Source organism: Prunus avium, chromosome 7 (genome assembly GCF_965620075.1).
Source record: "Prunus avium chromosome 7, drPruAviu1.hap1.1, whole genome shotgun sequence".
Classification (NCBI taxonomy): Eukaryota; Viridiplantae; Streptophyta; class Magnoliopsida; order Rosales; family Rosaceae; genus Prunus; species Prunus avium.
In genome coordinates this window covers 27,824,869-27,844,064 of record NC_142290.1, presented here as the reverse complement: position 1 = coordinate 27,844,064, position 19,196 = coordinate 27,824,869, and the positions used below count along the sequence as shown (strand labels likewise).

The 19,196-nt window shown below is 38.7% G+C and overlaps 1 protein-coding gene and 2 long non-coding RNA genes across 3 annotated transcripts; 2 read left to right on the top strand and 1 right to left on the bottom strand.

Annotated features, from left to right (window-relative positions):
- Positions 1-202: 202 nt before the first annotated feature.
- LOC148293274 (uncharacterized) lies at positions 203-3,249 on the top strand. The gene is made up of 2 exons (XR_015825601.1): positions 203-539; positions 2,644-3,249. It is a non-coding gene; the product is annotated as an uncharacterized LOC148293274 (long non-coding RNA).
- Positions 3,250-6,486: 3,237 nt separating this feature from the next.
- Positions 6,487-10,202, top strand: LOC148293273 (uncharacterized). The gene is made up of 2 exons (XR_015825600.1): positions 6,487-6,823; positions 9,577-10,202. It is a non-coding gene; the product is annotated as an uncharacterized LOC148293273 (long non-coding RNA).
- Positions 10,203-11,968: 1,766 nt separating this feature from the next.
- LOC148293272 (uncharacterized) lies at positions 11,969-12,979 on the bottom strand. The gene is made up of 3 exons (XM_088244648.1): positions 12,814-12,979; positions 12,308-12,515; positions 11,969-12,119 (listed from the first exon to the last, which is right to left on the bottom strand). Exons 1-3 carry the CDS (start codon positions 12,977-12,979, stop codon positions 11,969-11,971), a joined length of 525 nt encoding a protein of 174 aa, XP_088100774.1.
- Positions 12,980-19,196: the final 6,217 nt, after the last annotated feature.

The window sequence follows — 19,196 nt, the reverse complement described above, 5'->3', positions numbered from 1 at the left end:
GATTTGAATTAATTAAGGTTTTTTGAAAATTTAAAATATTATTTAATTTAAAAAGGGGCAAAAAGGTCATTTTAAGTTCGGGAAGGAATTTGGGAATTTCGACTGTACCGGTGCGGAGAGCATGTCGAAACGAGTCCGTAGACACGTAGTGGGCTCGGATCGGAGTTATAACGAGAAAAGTATGATCTAAATACTTGGAGGGGCAAATTTGTAATTTAGAAAAACTGGTTTTAAAACCAGAATTTCTCTTCCTCTCTCTCTCTCTCTCCCTCCCGTGCGACCCAGCCCCTCCCCCTCCATTTCTTCAGTTCAGCCGGTGGCCTCCAAGGGCCGCCGTCGCCGCCACAGGCCACGGTCGGCCACGGGTCCGGAACCAAAAGAACCGGGCCGCCTTCCTCTCCTCATCCCGACCAGTCTCAGCCGCTGGAACCGCCGGTGATGGCCGGAAATTGCAGAAATCCGAGCTGTTTTGGGCAGATTTTTAGCGAACTTTGGGGAGCTCGTTCTCCCACTTCCGGTCACCGTTTTGGTCGAACCAGGTATGGATTTTGAACCTACCGAGCTGTTCTTGCTGCTAGTGTTGTTAGTTTTAAGAAATTTCTGCGTTTTGAAACTGAAATAAGCGATAGAAAATCTGCCGGTTTCGGCCTCCGATTCCGGCCACTTCCGGTCACTTTTTGGGGTATGACCAAGAACAAAAGTGACTCCAAATTAGGTGTATTACCTAGATTAGGAGTTCGGAGTCAAGATGTTAAGTTTTTCCGGCGAGGGGTTATCGCTTTGGACACCCACGTGTTGTCGGCGCGTGTGGTGTGGCACTGTAGCAGAGAGACATTTTTATCCTAAAATGATCTCCTGGTTGTCACGAGCGCGTAGGAATTTACGGAACTCAATTCGGATAACGTTTGAACCCCGAACGGATTTTACATATTGTGTGAATTCCGGGTTCGATATGTTAGAACCGTTGGATCGCTTCCAATTTAATATATGTTAATATAGGTATTCCTAGGATTGTGTAGGATTTTACGGATCGTGAATCGGAGCCCCGGATGTTCGGATTCAATAAGTTAAAGTTTGTATTTTTACGATAATCGTCCGATCGTGCGATCGTGAGTGATCCGACCGTCGGATTCGGACCAAACTTGAAGGATAGGTTTATTAAACCTTGTGGAACCCTTAGGGATGTTCGGATCGAAATATGGAGGTCGTGGGGCCCGCGGGCCCGGTTGACCAAATTTAGAAAGTTTGACTCTTGGTTGACCGTGAGTCTTCCGAGGTAGTCTCACACTTCGAAAAGTATTAGGATGACCTTGTAAACGAGTGTTAATTGTTATTTGAGTTATTTGGATTATATTGGGAGTATGAGCTTGTTTATAATATCCTATGGGATTCTTGGATAATATTTGATAATGGAAATTATGAAATGGATGAGTATGAGATACTCGATTTGTTGGGTTGTGAAAGTGAGTCTTGGGACTCGGTTATGATTATTGGAAATAAGTGGTGTGATTTTGTGAATGGAAGTATTACATAAGAATGTAATGGTTTATTGAAATTCATTTTATATTTATTGGTTGAATTTATTATCTTTATAAGTATTTGTGATATATGTGAGTTTTGACATTAATCTAGTATCTGGAGTTATATATATATACAATACTCGAGAAAGTGCTATGTTTGTTGAATATGTGTGGGGTACTTGGGATGTGGTTGTGAGATGAGGAGAGATGTGAGATTGGAATGTTAGTTAGAGTGCTATTGGCACTACCCTAGATACCCCATGGATATAGAATATGTTTGAGAATTTATTAGCTATACTATGAATAAGTATTGTGAGAAAATTGAATTAAGGAATGGGATATTACTTTATAATATTTATATAAGGATTATAAACTCCACCATCATACGTACCTCCCCCCTTGGATGATGATATTTGGAAACAGTGGATATGGACACTGGGATACATGGAAATGGATATGTTTTGGATATACTATTCACACGTGCCGGGTTTTGGGCGTGTGGGCTTTATTGGTCATGGATCCTGGAATTTTGGGATGCCGGAAAAATTGTGGATATGGTTTGGATATGATGGAACCCTTAATTGGGTAGTCTGCGCGCGTAGGACTGTTTACAGGCGTACGGGTCTTGATTCTTCGTCCGTACGTGCTGGCTGAGAGTTAGTCCCCCAGTTGGACGGCTCGTCCCTAGCCACATAGTCCGTTTGAGGGCTGATAATTGTGAGCTAGTCAACAATCCCCTGTTGGATTGTTCTCCCCAGTACATGATGTGCAACATCACATGTACCTCCCCTTGGATACTGATACATGGAAATTGTGAATGTGGTCTGGATATGATGGAACCCTTAATTGGGTAGTCTGCGCGCGTAGGACTGTTTACAGGCGTACGGGTCTTGATTCTTCGTCCGTACGTGCTGGCTGAGAGTTAGTCCCCCAGTTGGACAGCTCGTCCCTAGCCACATAGTCCGTTTGAGGGCTGATAATTGTGAGCTAGTCAACAATCCCCTGTTGGATTGTTTTCCCCTGGTACATGATGATGGTGAGAGGTGGGTGTGTTTATGTATATATATAATTATTCTTTTCTTGTTATACATATTACATATATGTATATGTGGTTTTGATTCAGGTTTGAGATTTGTGAGCCTGCACATGTATGAACGTATAAGCCCTGGATTTGGGCAGTGTTGTTTGGCGCCATACGCCTTGGATAGGGTATGGTTGCGGGATTGAACTGTTAAAAGGGGAATAATTGGATAATGTGTTTAATGTACATACGCCTTGAATAGGGTATGGTTACAAATTTGAACTGATACAAAGGAAGAGTTTGAGAATGTGTTCATTGTGTTTTTGTCGAATTTGAAATTGTGATGGATTCGAAATGTGTAGTTGGTTATGTTGTGAATGATTGTTTATTTTCGGAATTGTGACCGTTGAGATGAGAACTACGTGTGGCTTGATCCCTTGTCCAAGGGTACGTAGGCATCCTGGGGTCTCATCAGGCGCAGCCGCGAAATATGATTGTGTTTAAAAGGTTTGATCGATTCTGCGTATGTGATTTTCGATGTGATTGTCTGATTTGAATCTGGTTTAATGGTTTCCGTGGTATTCATAAAGTTATTTGAAACCATTAATTGTTTGATTTATGTATAGTTCAACTTAAGGATATTGTTGGTTTGTTTCGAATTATCTGAAGGCCGAGGGCCGATTTAATGAATCGCATGAGATTAAATTGTGCGTGCTGCCTGTTGGGATATTAAAATGTGAATTTTATGCAGGTTGAAATTTGGGAAATGTTCAATTTATAGGGGAGATTCTGCCGAAATTTCGGTAGGAAGTCTCGTGCCCTTAATCCTTTATGGGAAAAGAGGATATAGTTTCAATGAGTAGGCCTGACATCGGGTGATGTCGGGAATTCTACAGGATTCGTCTCGAGTTTCGAGGAATTCGGGGCGGGTCCTGTCAACTTGGTATCAGAGCTTTAGGTTCAATTTCTTGTGGACCCCGCACCGTATGTGCATCCTTGAGTTGTGGGTAGTGTAGTGTGTTCCGTCACGAGGTGAGATATTTCTCGATGGGGATGACTTCATTAGACGTTTCAGGTACGTCTTGCAAATTGTTCCCGTTGTTCCTCAGTGAATTTTGACTTCCGATTGGTAAGGTTGTTGAGTTGAAAGTGAGAGTTGACTAATTCTTTCAAGGAGTAACACTTTGGTGGTATAAAATTCTGTTTATTGTCCTAATGAGATCACGAGGTAACTCTTGTAATCTCGAAACGGTTTTGACAAAAGCCTGTTGGGCTTGTTGGTGTGACCCAAAATGTATCTCGTAGGAAAGTTGCGATGAACCTTTAAATAAGGTTCGGCTGAGTAGTAGTGAGTATGGTGGGTATCTGGATTTCACTCTAGAATTTGAGGGGATCATGATAGAGAGACGGGTTGTGTGGAGGTTGGCTTAGATTGGTTGTCATTATGCATGAAGCTGATGCAACAGTAATAATGGTTCGATCTGTTGCACTCGTGGTTGCAAGGCAAGTAGTTGTATCTGAGAATTGGTACGACTACTACCTCGGGGTTGACCACTTCTTCAAGTGGAACTGGTCGTGGGTGATGATAGTAAGAGGAATTATAACTTGAGACATTTAATGTCGAAAATTGGAGGAGGTGAACTGGGCAGAGAAGTAAGAAGAAACAGGGAAATTGTCTCGTGGATATGAATTTAGAGGTGAGGGTTTGATTATGGATGAGGTTAAGATGAGCGAAGTTAATGTATTAAATGAAAAGCATTAGGTTTGAATTCCTGTGGACTTCGCACCACGTGTTCACCCTCAAGTTATATAAGTGTGGTTTGCCTCCTGCTTGTGGCCCAAACCACTAGTACTCTTGTCCACAAACTCCCCAGCCTTGCAGCTCCCAGTAAAGCCGCTTGAGCCTCCTCCATTATATGGATCCTTATGCAAATATCGATCTTTGATCTAAAGTTTTGCAAACTCGTTAAACTGTGAGATGATGGCCCATTGCTCAAAGGCATCACTTCTTGGTAGCCACAATAACCATGCATATGCTTTGCATTAGGTTTCTTTGACATTGTTTGACTTTGTGTGTATTGACTTTTGGGACTTAGGGGTGCAATGTTTTTGGAAACATTTCTATCCAAAGTGTCCTATCACAATAGCTTATAGAAGAAAGGCTGAAAAGCTGAAAGTACTGAATCTGTTGAGTTGAGATAAAATTATCAAAAGATTTCAAAGGTCAAATTATTTTTACAAAAAGGAAATACGAGAGGGAAGTTGTCAGAGAAAATTTATGGATAAGTTACATTGGGAGTTAAGGAATTGTGAGTCTAACCAAGGAGGGTAGTGGAGATTGTTAACTAGATGATGACAAGTGCATCACTGTTAGCAAAGGAACTGCATGAGTTCAGATCAACAGTTTATTAGGACAAAGTTCCTTATGACTAAGTATCGGGTTGTGTAAGGAAGCAAGACTGTTGAGCCTCTCAACTGAGTCTTTAGAATTCTATTTGGAGGTAAGTGTTCACTACCAGAAGGTCGAAATGCTTTGGGGACATTGAAGGTGTGAAAGGAGGGATAAGATAAGAGAAAGGTTAGCTTACTTCACTGAGCGTGGGATATTACACCTAAGTAGTGAGGGAAATGACAAGGCTTTGTTCCGAGAGAAGTACTCGAGTCGGTAAGACCGACAAATTGAGATAAGCAAACCACTCAGAAATATGTATTTTTCAAGGCATTTAATTGCACTTCTATGTCTTGGAGGGGTGTCAAAAAGTATTTGATGGAATTACTTATGAAAGATCTGGGAAGAAATCATGTTGAAGTGGATGATGACTACAATTCAGTAAAATGATCTTTTCTGGTATTCTCTTTGAAGTATCATATTGGCAATGTCGTCTGTCAATTTTAAAGAAAGAAGTAAAATATTAACAAGTCAAAGAATTCAGAGAAGGTTGGAGGATAAGAATGGAAGTGTTTAGCTTTGAGAAAAAAATTAAGCATCTCAGCAGCTATCAGAAGATATTTTAGCGGGAGAAGGAGACTTCTCTTTTTCTGTTTGCTTAATCAGGGCTTTTGAATTGGCCGACAACATGGTTGCGACTTCTCTTGACTCCAGAGAGTTTTTGATACTAAAGTATTCAAAAGCTACGAGCAATGTGAAGGAGTTGCAATAAGTAGTCGGAAATGCCAAATATGCTATATACTTTTCTTGCTAAGGCCCATGTTCTGTAGCAGATGAAATGGGTGGTTGAGTTGTATTGATAATCTATGTTGGGCCTCAAGAAATCCTTAGACATTGGAATCTCTTAAACTGAGTAGGCCTTGTATTGTAGCTTCATCATCAATTCCAAAAGTTGCAAGTACTAGACCCAATGAGCTTTTACCTAACAATATAAGGGATGGTGTTGCAAAGTTCATGTGACACAACACTGATAGAAGGGTTACACGGATAGTTAGCCCAAGTATGTTGAAATTGTAGTTGGCGAGCGGGTATTCTTGGAAGTATTTATTGGGAAGATGGTGAGATTCTGGAAATGTGGGATGTTAAGTCCCCGTTAGATTAAACTGTTGAAGAAGTTACTTGGGAACCCGAGGAGCAGATGCGGGCCCAGTATCCTTACCTCTTCTATTGACAGGTACGTAAATTTCGAGGACGAAATTCTTTAAGGGGGGTAGATTGTAACATCCCGGTCCTAAAAAGAAGTAAAATAATTAATTTAAGAGGAAATAAATTGGGGTAAACAATAAAATAAAATGATTTGAATTAATTAAGGTTTTTTGAAAATTTAAAATATTATTTAATTTAAAAAGGGGCAAAAAGGTCATTTTAAGTTCGGGAAGGAATTTGGGAATTTCGACTGTACCGGTGCGGAGAGCATGTCGAAACGAGTCCGTAGACACGTAGTGGGCTCGGATCGGAGTTATAACGAGAAAAGTATGATCTAAATACTTGGAGGGGCAAATTTGTAATTTAGAAAAACTGGTTTTAAAACCAGAATTTCTCTTCCTCTCTCTCTCTCTCTCCCTCCCGTGCGACCCAGCCCCTCCCCCTCCATTTCTTCAGTTCAGCCGGTGGCCTCCAAGGGCCGCCGTCGCCGCCACAGGCCACGGTCGGCCACGGGTCCGGAACCAAAAGAACCGGGCCGCCTTCCTCTCCTCATCCCGACCAGTCTCAGCCGCTGGAACCGCCGGTGATGGCCGGAAATTGCAGAAATCCGAGCTGTTTTGGGCAGATTTTTAGCGAACTTTGGGGAGCTCGTTCTCCCACTTCCGGTCACCGTTTTGGTCGAACCAGGTATGGATTTTGAACCTACCGAGCTGTTCTTGCTGCTAGTGTTGTTAGTTTTAAGAAATTTCTGCGTTTTGAAACTGAAATAAGCGATAGAAAATCTGCCGGTTTCGGCCTCCGATTCCGGCCACTTCCGGTCACTTTTTGGGGTATGACCAAGAACAAAAGTGACTCCAAATTAGGTGTATTACCTAGATTAGGAGTTCGGAGTCAAGATGTTAAGTTTTTCCGGCGAGGGGTTATCGCTTTGGACACCCACGTGTTGTCGGCGCGTGTGGTGTGGCACTGTAGCAGAGAGACATTTTTATCCTAAAATGATCTCCTGGTTGTCACGAGCGCGTAGGAATTTACGGAACTCAATTCGGATAACGTTTGAACCCCGAACGGATTTTACATATTGTGTGAATTCCGGGTTCGATATGTTAGAACCGTTGGATCGCTTCCAATTTAATATATGTTAATATAGGTATTCCTAGGATTGTGTAGGATTTTACGGATCGTGAATCGGAGCCCCGGATGTTCGGATTCAATAAGTTAAAGTTTGTATTTTTACGATAATCGTCCGATCGTGCGATCGTGAGTGATCCGACCGTCGGATTCGGACCAAACTTGAAGGATAGGTTTATTAAACCTTGTGGAACCCTTAGGGATGTTCGGATCGAAATATGGAGGTCGTGGGGCCCGCGGGCCCGGTTGACCAAATTTAGAAAGTTTGACTCTTGGTTGACCGTGAGTCTTCCGAGGTAGTCTCACACTTCGAAAAGTATTAGGATGACCTTGTAAACGAGTGTTAATTGTTATTTGAGTTATTTGGATTATATTGGGAGTATGAGCTTGTTTATAATATCCTATGGGATTCTTGGATAATATTTGATAATGGAAATTATGAAATGGATGAGTATGAGATACTCGATTTGTTGGGTTGTGAAAGTGAGTCTTGGGACTCGGTTATGATTATTGGAAATAAGTGGTGTGATTTTGTGAATGGAAGTATTACATAAGAATGTAATGGTTTATTGAAATTCATTTTATATTTATTGGTTGAATTTATTATCTTTATAAGTATTTGTGATATATGTGAGTTTTGACATTAATCTAGTATCTGGAGTTATATATATATACAATACTCGAGAAAGTGCTATGTTTGTTGAATATGTGTGGGGTACTTGGGATGTGGTTGTGAGATGAGGAGAGATGTGAGATTGGAATGTTAGTTAGAGTGCTATTGGCACTACCCTAGATACCCCATGGATATAGAATATGTTTGAGAATTTATTAGCTATACTATGAATAAGTATTGTGAGAAAATTGAATTAAGGAATGGGATATTACTTTATAATATTTATATAAGGATTATAAACTCCACCATCATACGTACCTCCCCCCTTGGATGATGATATTTGGAAACAGTGGATATGGACACTGGGATACATGGAAATGGATATGTTTTGGATATACTATTCACACGTGCCGGGTTTTGGGCGTGTGGGCTTTATTGGTCATGGATCCTGGAATTTTGGGATGCCGGAAAAATTGTGGATATGGTTTGGATATGATGGAACCCTTAATTGGGTAGTCTGCGCGCGTAGGACTGTTTACAGGCGTACGGGTCTTGATTCTTCGTCCGTACGTGCTGGCTGAGAGTTAGTCCCCCAGTTGGACGGCTCGTCCCTAGCCACATAGTCCGTTTGAGGGCTGATAATTGTGAGCTAGTCAACAATCCCCTGTTGGATTGTTCTCCCCAGTACATGATGTGCAACATCACATGTACCTCCCCTTGGATACTGATACATGGAAATTGTGAATGTGGTCTGGATATGATGGAACCCTTAATTGGGTAGTCTGCGCGCGTAGGACTGTTTACAGGCGTACGGGTCTTGATTCTTCGTCCGTACGTGCTGGCTGAGAGTTAGTCCCCCAGTTGGACAGCTCGTCCCTAGCCACATAGTCCGTTTGAGGGCTGATAATTGTGAGCTAGTCAACAATCCCCTGTTGGATTGTTTTCCCCTGGTATATGATGATGGTGAGAGGTGGGTGTGTTTATGTATATATATAATTATTCTTTTCTTGTTATACATATTACATATATGTATATGTGGTTTTGATTCAGGTTTGAGATTTGTGAGCCTGCACATGTATGAACGTATAAGCCCTGGATTTGGGCAGTGTTGTTTGGCGCCATACGCCTTGGATAGGGTATGGTTGCGGGATTGAACTGTTAAAAGGGGAATAATTGGATAATGTGTTTAATGTACATACGCCTTGAATAGGGTATGGTTACAAATTTGAACTGATACAAAGGAAGAGTTTGAGAATGTGTTCATTGTGTTTTTGTCGAATTTGAAATTGTGATGGATTCGAAATGTGTAGTTGGTTATGTTGTGAATGATTGTTTATTTTCGGAATTGTGACCGTTGAGATGAGAACTACGTGTGGCTTGATCCCTTGTCCAAGGGTACGTAGGCATCCTGGGGTCTCATCAGGCGCAGCCGCGAAATATGATTGTGTTTAAAAGGTTTGATCGATTCTGCGTATGTGATTTTCGATGTGATTGTCTGATTTGAATCTGGTTTAATGGTTTCCGTGGTATTCATAAAGTTATTTGAAACCATTAATTGTTTGATTTATGTATAGTTCAACTTAAGGATATTGTTGGTTTGTTTCGAATTATCTGAAGGCCGAGGGCCGATTTAATGAATCGCATGAGATTAAATTGTGCGTGCTGCCTGTTGGGATATTAAAATGTGAATTTTATGCAGGTTGAAATTTGGGAAATGTTCAATTTATAGGGGAGACTCTGCCGAAATTTCGGTAGGAAGTCTCGTGCCCTTAATCCTTTATGGGAAAAGAGGATATAGTTTCAATGAGTAGGCCTGACATCGGGTGATGTCGGGAATTCTACAGGATTCGTCTCGAGTTTCGAGGAATTCGGGGCGGGTCCTGTCAATATGTACCTTTAGCGTCCACAGAGTAATAGCTCGTATCTGTGAAATAGCTCATATCTGCAGCGTGGTGCAATATGGTGTTCCAATCGCTATCAATCAAGTCAGCCAGCCTTGAGGTTATGAATTTGTTCTTCTTTACAATCTTAAAGATGGCCAACCGACGATACTTAATGGCCATGTGCAAAATGTTTTGTTGATGCTTGATATCGTGCGCCTCAACTGCTTGAGGATGAAGCTCCAAAATCTTTTCCACAATTTGTGATATTCCAGTTCTACTTGCTATAAACAATGGAATATACTCATAAGTAGATTCGGTTTCCCTTCCGTCGCCACAATCACGATTTTTATGTGGAATATTTGGTTTTGACACCAGAGAAAATGTATTTACTACTTTGGTTGGTTGAATTTTCCCCCATGAATAGTCATTCCGGACGAGCAAATCAGTGAGTTCCAATAGTACTTTTTGATTTTGCGTTTCCTCGCCCATAATACGGATTCGTGCCTATCGTATAGTAGTTCTTCTCATCATTCCTATTCATGAGAGAGATGTTGAATTAATATGAAGAGAAGAAAGAAAAAAAAGTAAATACAATCAAGTGTATAAAATTAAACAAATGAATGAAATGAAACCACAGGAATTAATAATGAAAACGAACCTTAATTAAGCAATTGTACACAATATTATTGTCATTCTTCAGCTTGGGTAAGGCCTAATTTTTTTTTTTACCTGGCTGTTAGTTTGGTTTTTTTAATTTTTAATTTAATTCTCTAACTCTTAGTTATATATATAGTTATTCTCCTATGCGGATGTCATCACGTTATTATCGTGCCGATGCCATTGTAAACAGTGAGGAAAGCATGAAGGAGTAGTAAAAAATACATGCCGTTCGCATGGTAATAACATCCGTCATTGTAAACAGGAAAAAAGAATGGAGGGATAGTAGAAAATACATGAAGTCTGCACGGTAATAAATAAATAAACATATATACATTGGTAGGTATATTGATATACTATAACTTAATTATGAACATATTTGTAGGTCTATTAGAGTATGTATATGATCATATCTAATTTACTATATTAGAATACATATCTATGAATAAATTAGGTACCAGGTTTGACGAAGAAGTTTCTTAACGATAATAATAATGGCTTACCAACATTTTATATTATGGAAAACATAACGTTTTTGAATAACAAATAAGTTGTTTTAAGATTTTATGCAAGGATGACATTCTATATATATATATATAGCTTTTATTGAGGGATCTCTCAAATAAGCTTATTTGAGGGACACCCTTGTAGGGCCCACTCCCCTTTGTATTTCACTAATCCAAACCATCTATTTTTTAGATAATAATTCAAAGATCATCTCTACAAAAAGAACCCTTGAATCCAATATCATTTGACCACTCAATTGAGTTATTGAAATTTTAGTACTTTCTTGAAGCATCATGTTCATTGATTTTGTAGGACACAATTGGATGTTGAAACAGTTTCCAATTTGTTTAATTTTTTGCAAGGATAATCTATGAATTTAGACTTAGAAAATAGATGGTTTGGATCATTGGAAAAAAAATCACAAGAGACCCTAAAAGCAATAGAAGGGGACTATATTATATATATATTTAAACAAACACACACTTTGAAAGTTAGATTAATTACTCATAATCTTGTTTGAAAAAGTAGATTGGGAAGGATGATTAAATCCGCTCTCCAAGTCATTGTTTTGATTTGCTGGGTCCCGACCAATGTTATCATCATTACAAAGGCCTGAATGTATAATAAGGGGAGCACAAAAATCAGTATTAATATCATCATCATTAGAAAGGCTAATTGCATAAAATAAACTTAGTACGTAGCCTATCCTAATTAACCAAACCCTAGCACTTCCGAACCGAACCGGCATATATTTAGCCAAATCTCACGAGAAATAAATTTAATTTATAGCTAGCCCTCCCCTCCCTATTGAAAATTTCTGACTTTGCCATTAAAAAATAGGCTGACTCATCAGCATGGTCATTGATAAATTTTTTGAGTTTATATCTAATTTTAACTGTGCCAGTAGCGTATAAGCAGTAGAGAGAGTAGATGGTACATATATGACGGTGCAGCTTAATCCATTTGCTTTCGTGAAATTTGGGTTTGAAGGCAGTTGGCATTTGGGCTAGCAATTGAAGACTTGTGAGTCCATTCTTTTCCTTTCTATTCGCAAGATATACCAAAATGTTGGCCAAGTACTGCGATATGAAGAATGGATACTCGATCAACCGTTCTTTGGAAGTGCTGCTCTATATCGTCGCCCACTTTGGTAGCCAAATATTCGACCAATTTTGTGTGACCAAATGCAGCAGCCCTGTAGAATGGAGAAATTTTTAAATGTTCCAGGTACACCACGTGTCTGGTGTACTATCCAATAAACATAGAACACGTGGAATTATTATCCAACTTACTGCATTTCTTCTTATGACATGTGGCGGACTGCATTGGACATATTCCATATGTCTTCCGTCTATTGGATGGTACACCAACCACGTGGTGTACCGGGAACACTCAAAAATTACTCTGTAGAATGGGGTTTCTCCTAAGTGGTTCTTAATCTCCACCAACACCGGACTTGCATAACTGCCTTCCACGTCATGATCAAAGGCTTCCACCAACAGCTTTGCTGCGTCCAAATTTCCAGACGCAGCTACCTCATGAAGCGGGGTGTTGCCGCGGTTGTTCTCCACTATCAACGTATCCTTGTATTCTATCAGTGAAATCAAAAAATCAAGCACGTCTTTAACCAAAGTGGTTGGTGTGAGTGATTCGGTACTCTCATTCCTTAAGAGAGGTCAGGGGTTCGATCCTTGCTCTCGTATGGAGTCACCACTTTGGCCAGCACTTTACCCCTTACGGGCCGACCCGGTGTGAGCGGGGATTAGTCTGGATTTTGGTTAAGGCTTAAAGGTGCCACTTATAGTTGGGGTCCATCCAGGACCATCTCGTGATTCAGACAAAAATAAAAAAATAAAAAAAATCAAGCACGTCTTTGCGTCCAGCCAAGCCTGCCACGTGAAGTACAGTGTCGCAATTCGTTGTCATTTGCCCAAATACGTTATCCTTGTTGTAGAATCCTTTTAGGCTTTCCCACTGGCCGTTCATGGCCCATTCATATTGCTTTCTCGCGCGACTAAGTTCCTCTCCCATTTCAACCTCGTCTATCTCCTCCATCTCCAAATTTTCCACTCAACTCAATTGATAATAGCCACCCCGCGCCCTCTCCCAGTCTATTTATTTGCTTCTTTTTCTTTTTTTAGCATCACATCACATATATACCTTGCTTAATTAATAAGTAACAAAAGCAACACGTATAGGGCTCGTTTGGTACGTCGGACTGTACTGACTAATTTCTGTCGGATAGTATTAATCTGTTCCGGAGAGTACTGACTGTTTATTCATAATATTATAAGGCGTTTGGTGTTGTTCCGGATAAATAGTCTGACTAAGTTATACTGTGTTTGGTGATGTTCCGGATAACATCAGATCAGACTATTTTAAAAATAAATAAAAAATCTTTGATAATTTTAATGGAAATTGAGATTCAAATGACATGAATTTTTTTTGTGGTAAGATTCATATGACAAGATTTGTTTTTCAATTGTTTTTGCCAAGATTTTTTTTCATATAACCCATTATCATAATTGTAGTATCTCATAAAAATTCCAACATACTAGCATACGTTAATAAAAACAGTACCAAATTCAATTGACATAAATAATGGAAAGTTCTCCTATCCATCCTAATTTGGTTCACACATTGTATGTCATCAATTCCTATAATGCTATCTAAATAATTTGACCGAGTTGCAATCCTGAAAAACCTTTGACTCCTAATGGCATTCCGTTGTTGGCGTCTTTGTTCCAAATTGTAGTTTGTCATGAACCACATCATGCACCAAACCATGATATGCAAGAACCACAATCTAATAATAAAGTATGCCACAATCTTTCTTTCATCCATATCTAGGCATAATATAAAGGAAATTTTTTTAGTAAAAGTAATATAAATAACCATGCATTAATTTTAGCAATATAAATAATCATGCATTACACAAGACTACATGTAAAATTAGAATAATACAACAATAAGTAGAATTCTACACATGACAGAAGACTACAAAATACCATCCCGCCTGCATATACAGAAATATATGTGGTTTAACTATTAGAATTGTATTATGAATATTGATCTACATATGTCTGTACTAGACATCAAAGTTTCCATGTACAACAAGAAGAAGGAGAAAGTAACAGAAGAACAGAAGCATTGCAATCAAAAGAGCCAAGGCCTCAAGCTTGGGAATTGTAAAAAGAAAAGGAAAAGAGAAAATTTATCAATCAAGAAAATGGTTCAAGAGGAAAACATCATAAATGATCCATGGTCGCCCAGAAAAAAAAATGGTTCCTAGAATTCAGGTTCATACAATTTTAATTTTGTAATTTTGCTCTCCTAATCGTCAGGTATGTATGTATTCAACTAAACTACCAACACTAGCACATTTGTTTGTTTTTGGACGAAAACTAGCACTACTCTGTTTAATACCAACAATCTAAATATTCCCACAACGTCGAATCAATATATCACATACAAAGAAAACATTCGATTAAAAAAAATGTCAAAAAAGAAAAATTAATAACCTAATTTCCACAAAAATTTAATAAAAAATTGAAATATATAAAGAATAGAGAAGAAGTAAGAAGGAGTATATTAGAGAGAGTATGAAAAAGAGAGAGAGAGAGTAAGAGATGGATACCTGGAGAAGAGTGAAGAAAATAACTTGTGGAGAAGATAGCAAAAAAGAACCCTAGAGAGAAGAAGAAGAAAAGAGCGTCTGACTTTTTTCTTAGAACGCGTGTTCTTTTTCCCTAGTTGTATAATTAAGCGTGTATTATCTAATCCGGGGTGTGTGGGTTGTATTAGTTAGTCAGGTAAGGAGAGTATTAAAAGCCCAACCCGTATAAAATAGTCGGGTAATTAAATAATACAAGTTGACACCAAACACCTGACATAGACTATTTACTCCTATCCAAAGTCTAATACGGTGTACCAAACGAGCCCATACTAACTTAAAACATTTAAAAAAGAAAAAGTAATAAAGCAAAAGTACAATAACAAGTACTAAAACCGCATCAAATAAATTAAACTTGCTGTTAAAGGGATCAGCCAATACACGAATCACGTTTTGTTACGAAGGCATAAGCCTTTTTTTTTTTTTCAATTTTATTTTAAATTTAGTACAAGCAATAGTTTAAACTCACACATACAACTAAAATGTCATGGGGGTTCGAACCAGAGACCTCTGGTCTACAAATTAATGTCATTTTTCACTGGGTTAGACCTCGTTGGCTTCTATAACGTAAATCATGTCATCTCGTACAGAAGAAATTATAGAATACTACAAGTTATGTAATTAATCTGCCACATCATATTTTTCTTAATTACTCATTATTTTGTCTGGAAAAGTAAAAAGAATATCACCAAGAAAAACAATAAAATTTATAAAGAAAAAGTAATATCTCGTACATTCATAGATATGTGAGTTGTAGTATCAGATGTGGTGGTTTCTTTGGAATTTTAATTTTTCTAGCTGTTTATTTTTTCCTTTCTTATTTATGAAACTTCAATTTTCATTAAAATCTTGTAAAGGAAGAATCATGCTCTTTGATATTCTTCTATCATTGCATAAATAACCAAGAATTGACATTCTTTGATTTGGTGAATTTTGTTATATACTAATGTAAGATGAAAAAAGCTTTGATTTGTTTGTGTTTTTATAATGCAATTTTAATTTTGTGTCGCACAAAATGTGTGAGATGGCAGCAACATCTATCTTTTCGATTGGAATCACATGTTCCCTTAGTCATAAGTGTTAGATTTCTATAGTGTCCATGATCTTTCACACAACTTGAAATACATAGAAGACATACATGGCGTCATCTTCCTTGAGTACACGATCTCAGAACTCATTCAATCGCAGCAGCGGCAACACGAGCAAAAGGCACGAATGGCTTAAGACTTCTACTCTCTCTCATAAACTATTTCAACGCTCTTTTTATGATGAGATTAAGGTTAGAGAATGTGTCTAATGAGAGCAGGGTCTTAAGCTTATATAGGGGTAGGTCAAGTTGTCTCTACTACTCATCACCAAGCGTCGACTTGACTAACATATGCCGTATTTGTGCATTTGTTGTGTTACGCTGTGCACTCTGCCGTGTTCGTGCCTGTCTTCATGCATCTGCCATATTTGTGCCTCTGCTATGTTCGGTTGTATACTCTGCCGTGATCTGTTGAGTTTCTATTGCAATTATGGGTGATAACTCCATTATTAGTGCTGTTGGTGCTGCCTCTAAAAATTTGTGTGTTTTTGACTCTATTCCAGGTACTGGCTCCAATACTTGGATAATTGACATTGGTGCTTCTGATCATATGACTTATGATACTAAATTTTTTGGTGAGTTGTCTAGTAACACCCGTGACCTATACATAATTACTCTCATCAACGGAGTAAACTTGATCTTTGTGCTCTGCGATGTGTCTTTATTGGTTACTCTTCTACTCAGAAAGGTTATAAGTGGTATTATCCACCTACTCAGAACGTGCATATTACTTTGGGCGTGACTTTCCATGAAGAAGTGCCCTTTTATGTCTCTCCCTCCTCTCCAATTCAGGGGGAGAGGGGGAGTGAATTGGAGAGTCCTGGATTGGAGAATCTTAGACTTGAATTGGACAATGATGTGTTTGAAGATACTACTCTCGGGAAGGAAACGACCGGTCGCACTGAAACAAGTGACCGGTCGCCCATATATGAAGATGAAACATGTGGTCTCTGTGCAGAAACGACCGGTCGCCCTTTGGAACTCGATCGGTCGCCCATATGTGGAGATGAAGCAGGTTCTCTCAATGTCGAAACGACCGGTCACACTGAAGCAAGCAACCAGTTGCCTGTATTTGAAAATAATGACAGTAATTCTTGTATGGATGAGTTTGATGCAATATCCCCCTCTGCACTGCCAGTGCCCCAATCTACTCGTGATATTGAATCAAGTGAGGTAATTTTTAATGATCTATCTGTGTTAACTTATCAGTTACCCCCACGAACCACTCGTGGGAAACCTAAAGCATAATATTTTCCTGATATACATTACAAGTCTAAATATCTCATTAGCCATTATGTGTCAACTCATCGTTTGTCTAAGTCATATGCATCATATTTGTGTCAATTATCTAGTGTATATGTGCCAACTAAGTTGCAGGATGCTTTATCTAACCTCAAATGGATAGATGCCATGAATGTCGAAATGGATGCCTTGAACAAGCATAAAATATGGGATTTAGTTCCTTTGCTACGAGGGAAGAAAGTTGTTGGATGCAGATGGGTCTTTACTTTGAAGCATAAGGCTAATGGTTCTATTGACCATTACAAAGCTAGATTGATAGCAAAGGGTTATACTCCGACCTATGGAGTGGATTATTTGGAGACCTTTGCTCCCGTGGCAAAGCTCAATACTGTGCGTGTATTATTGTCCCCGGGTGCTAACCGCGACTGGCCCTTATTGCAATTTGATGTCAAAAATGTGTTTCTACATGGTGACCTCAAGGAGAAGATTTACACGGATCTCCCTCCTGGTATTCCTGTAACCTGTAAGGATATTGTGTGTAAGTTACGGAAGTCTTTATATGGATTGAAGCAGTCTCCAAGAGCGTGGTTTAGGAGATTTGCAGCATCTATGAAGAAGTTTGGGTATGTGCAGAGTAACTCAGACCATACTTTGTTTCTAAAGCGCCAAGGTAAATTGACAGCTTTAATTATTTATGTTGATGATATGATTGTGACTGGAGATGAGCAGGCAGAAATGCAAAATCTTTCGAAGTATCTGGCTTCCGAGTTTGAGATGAAGTCATTGGGTGATTTGAAGTACTTTCTTGGGATTGAAGTTGCCAGATCTAAATATGGTATCTTTCTGTCTCAAAGAAAGTATATTTTGGATTTACTTGCAGAGACTGGAATGTTAGATTGTAAACCAATTGATACCCCTAGTAAACAGAATCATAAGTTGAGGTTGTATTCTGATCAAGTCCCTACAGATAAAGAGCGTTATCAACGTTATCTCATACACGTCCTGATATTGCATATGCAGTGAGTGTAGTGAGTTAGTTTATGCATTCTCCTAATGAAGATCATATGAGTGTTGTGATGCCCATTTTGAGGTATATGAAAGTAACTCCTGGAAATGGGTTAATGTTTTGCAAGTATGGTCATACAAATGTGGAAGGGTATACAGATGCTGATTGGGCTGGTTCAGTCACTGATAGACGTTCTACGTCTGGGTGTTTCACATTTGTTGGTGGTAATCTTGTTACTTGGAGGAGTAAAAAGCAAATAGGTCTAGTGCCGAGGCCGAGTACCGTGGGATGGCTCAAGGTGTGTGCGAGTTACTATGGTTGAGAAGATTGTTGAGAGATCTTGGATTTGGACCCCAGAAACCCATGGATTTGTATTGTGATAATAAAGTTGCAATTGCAATTGCGCATAATCCTGTGCAACATGATCGTACAAAGCACGTGGAGGTTGATCGACATTTTGTTAAAGAGAAGTTGGATGCTGAAATTATTTCTTTTTCGTTTATATCATCCGAGTATCAACTGGCAAATGTTCTTATGAAGTCGACTACAGTCTTTCTCAACTCGCTTGACAAGGTGGGCATGCGTGACATCTTTGCTCCAACTTGAGAGGGAGTGCTAGTGAGATTCTAGCTTAATTAGGATATTTATTTGCTAGTTTAATAGGACTATATTTCTTTCCTTTTGTACAGGTATTGTGTAATTAGGATTTTATCTTGTTTCCTAGTTTAACCCTATTAGGGTTACATCCTTGTACTATAAATACCTCATTTTGGAGAATGAATTACAACCTGAAAAATATTATACCCATATTGTTTGACTATATATATCATAAAAACATATTATGATTGAACAATATAAAATTAGTCAATGATGTTATATGCAAAATATGTTTTTTTTTTTTTTTTTTGGAAGAGAAGAAGATGTATTGATAATAAATAGAAATAAAACTCAGGAGCTTAATTGACGAACCAAGAAATAATCTCACATTACATATCTCAATTGATGACCCACAAGTCACTATTTGTATACCGTATTTAGGGTTTGTGAAGAGAAGATGAGAGTGTAGTAGGTTTCTTGGATTGAAAGAGAAGAGTAATCTGGCAATAGAGTGTAGAAGAGTTTGTGTTTTTTTTAAAAACTTAATATGAAGAGTGGTGCTGTGTGTGGGTGTGTGTATAGATATATTAGGGTTAAGTATTAAGTTGGATAACATTTTTTGTCTTTTAATCCAATAATAAAACTTAAGAGCTTAATGATTTAAATA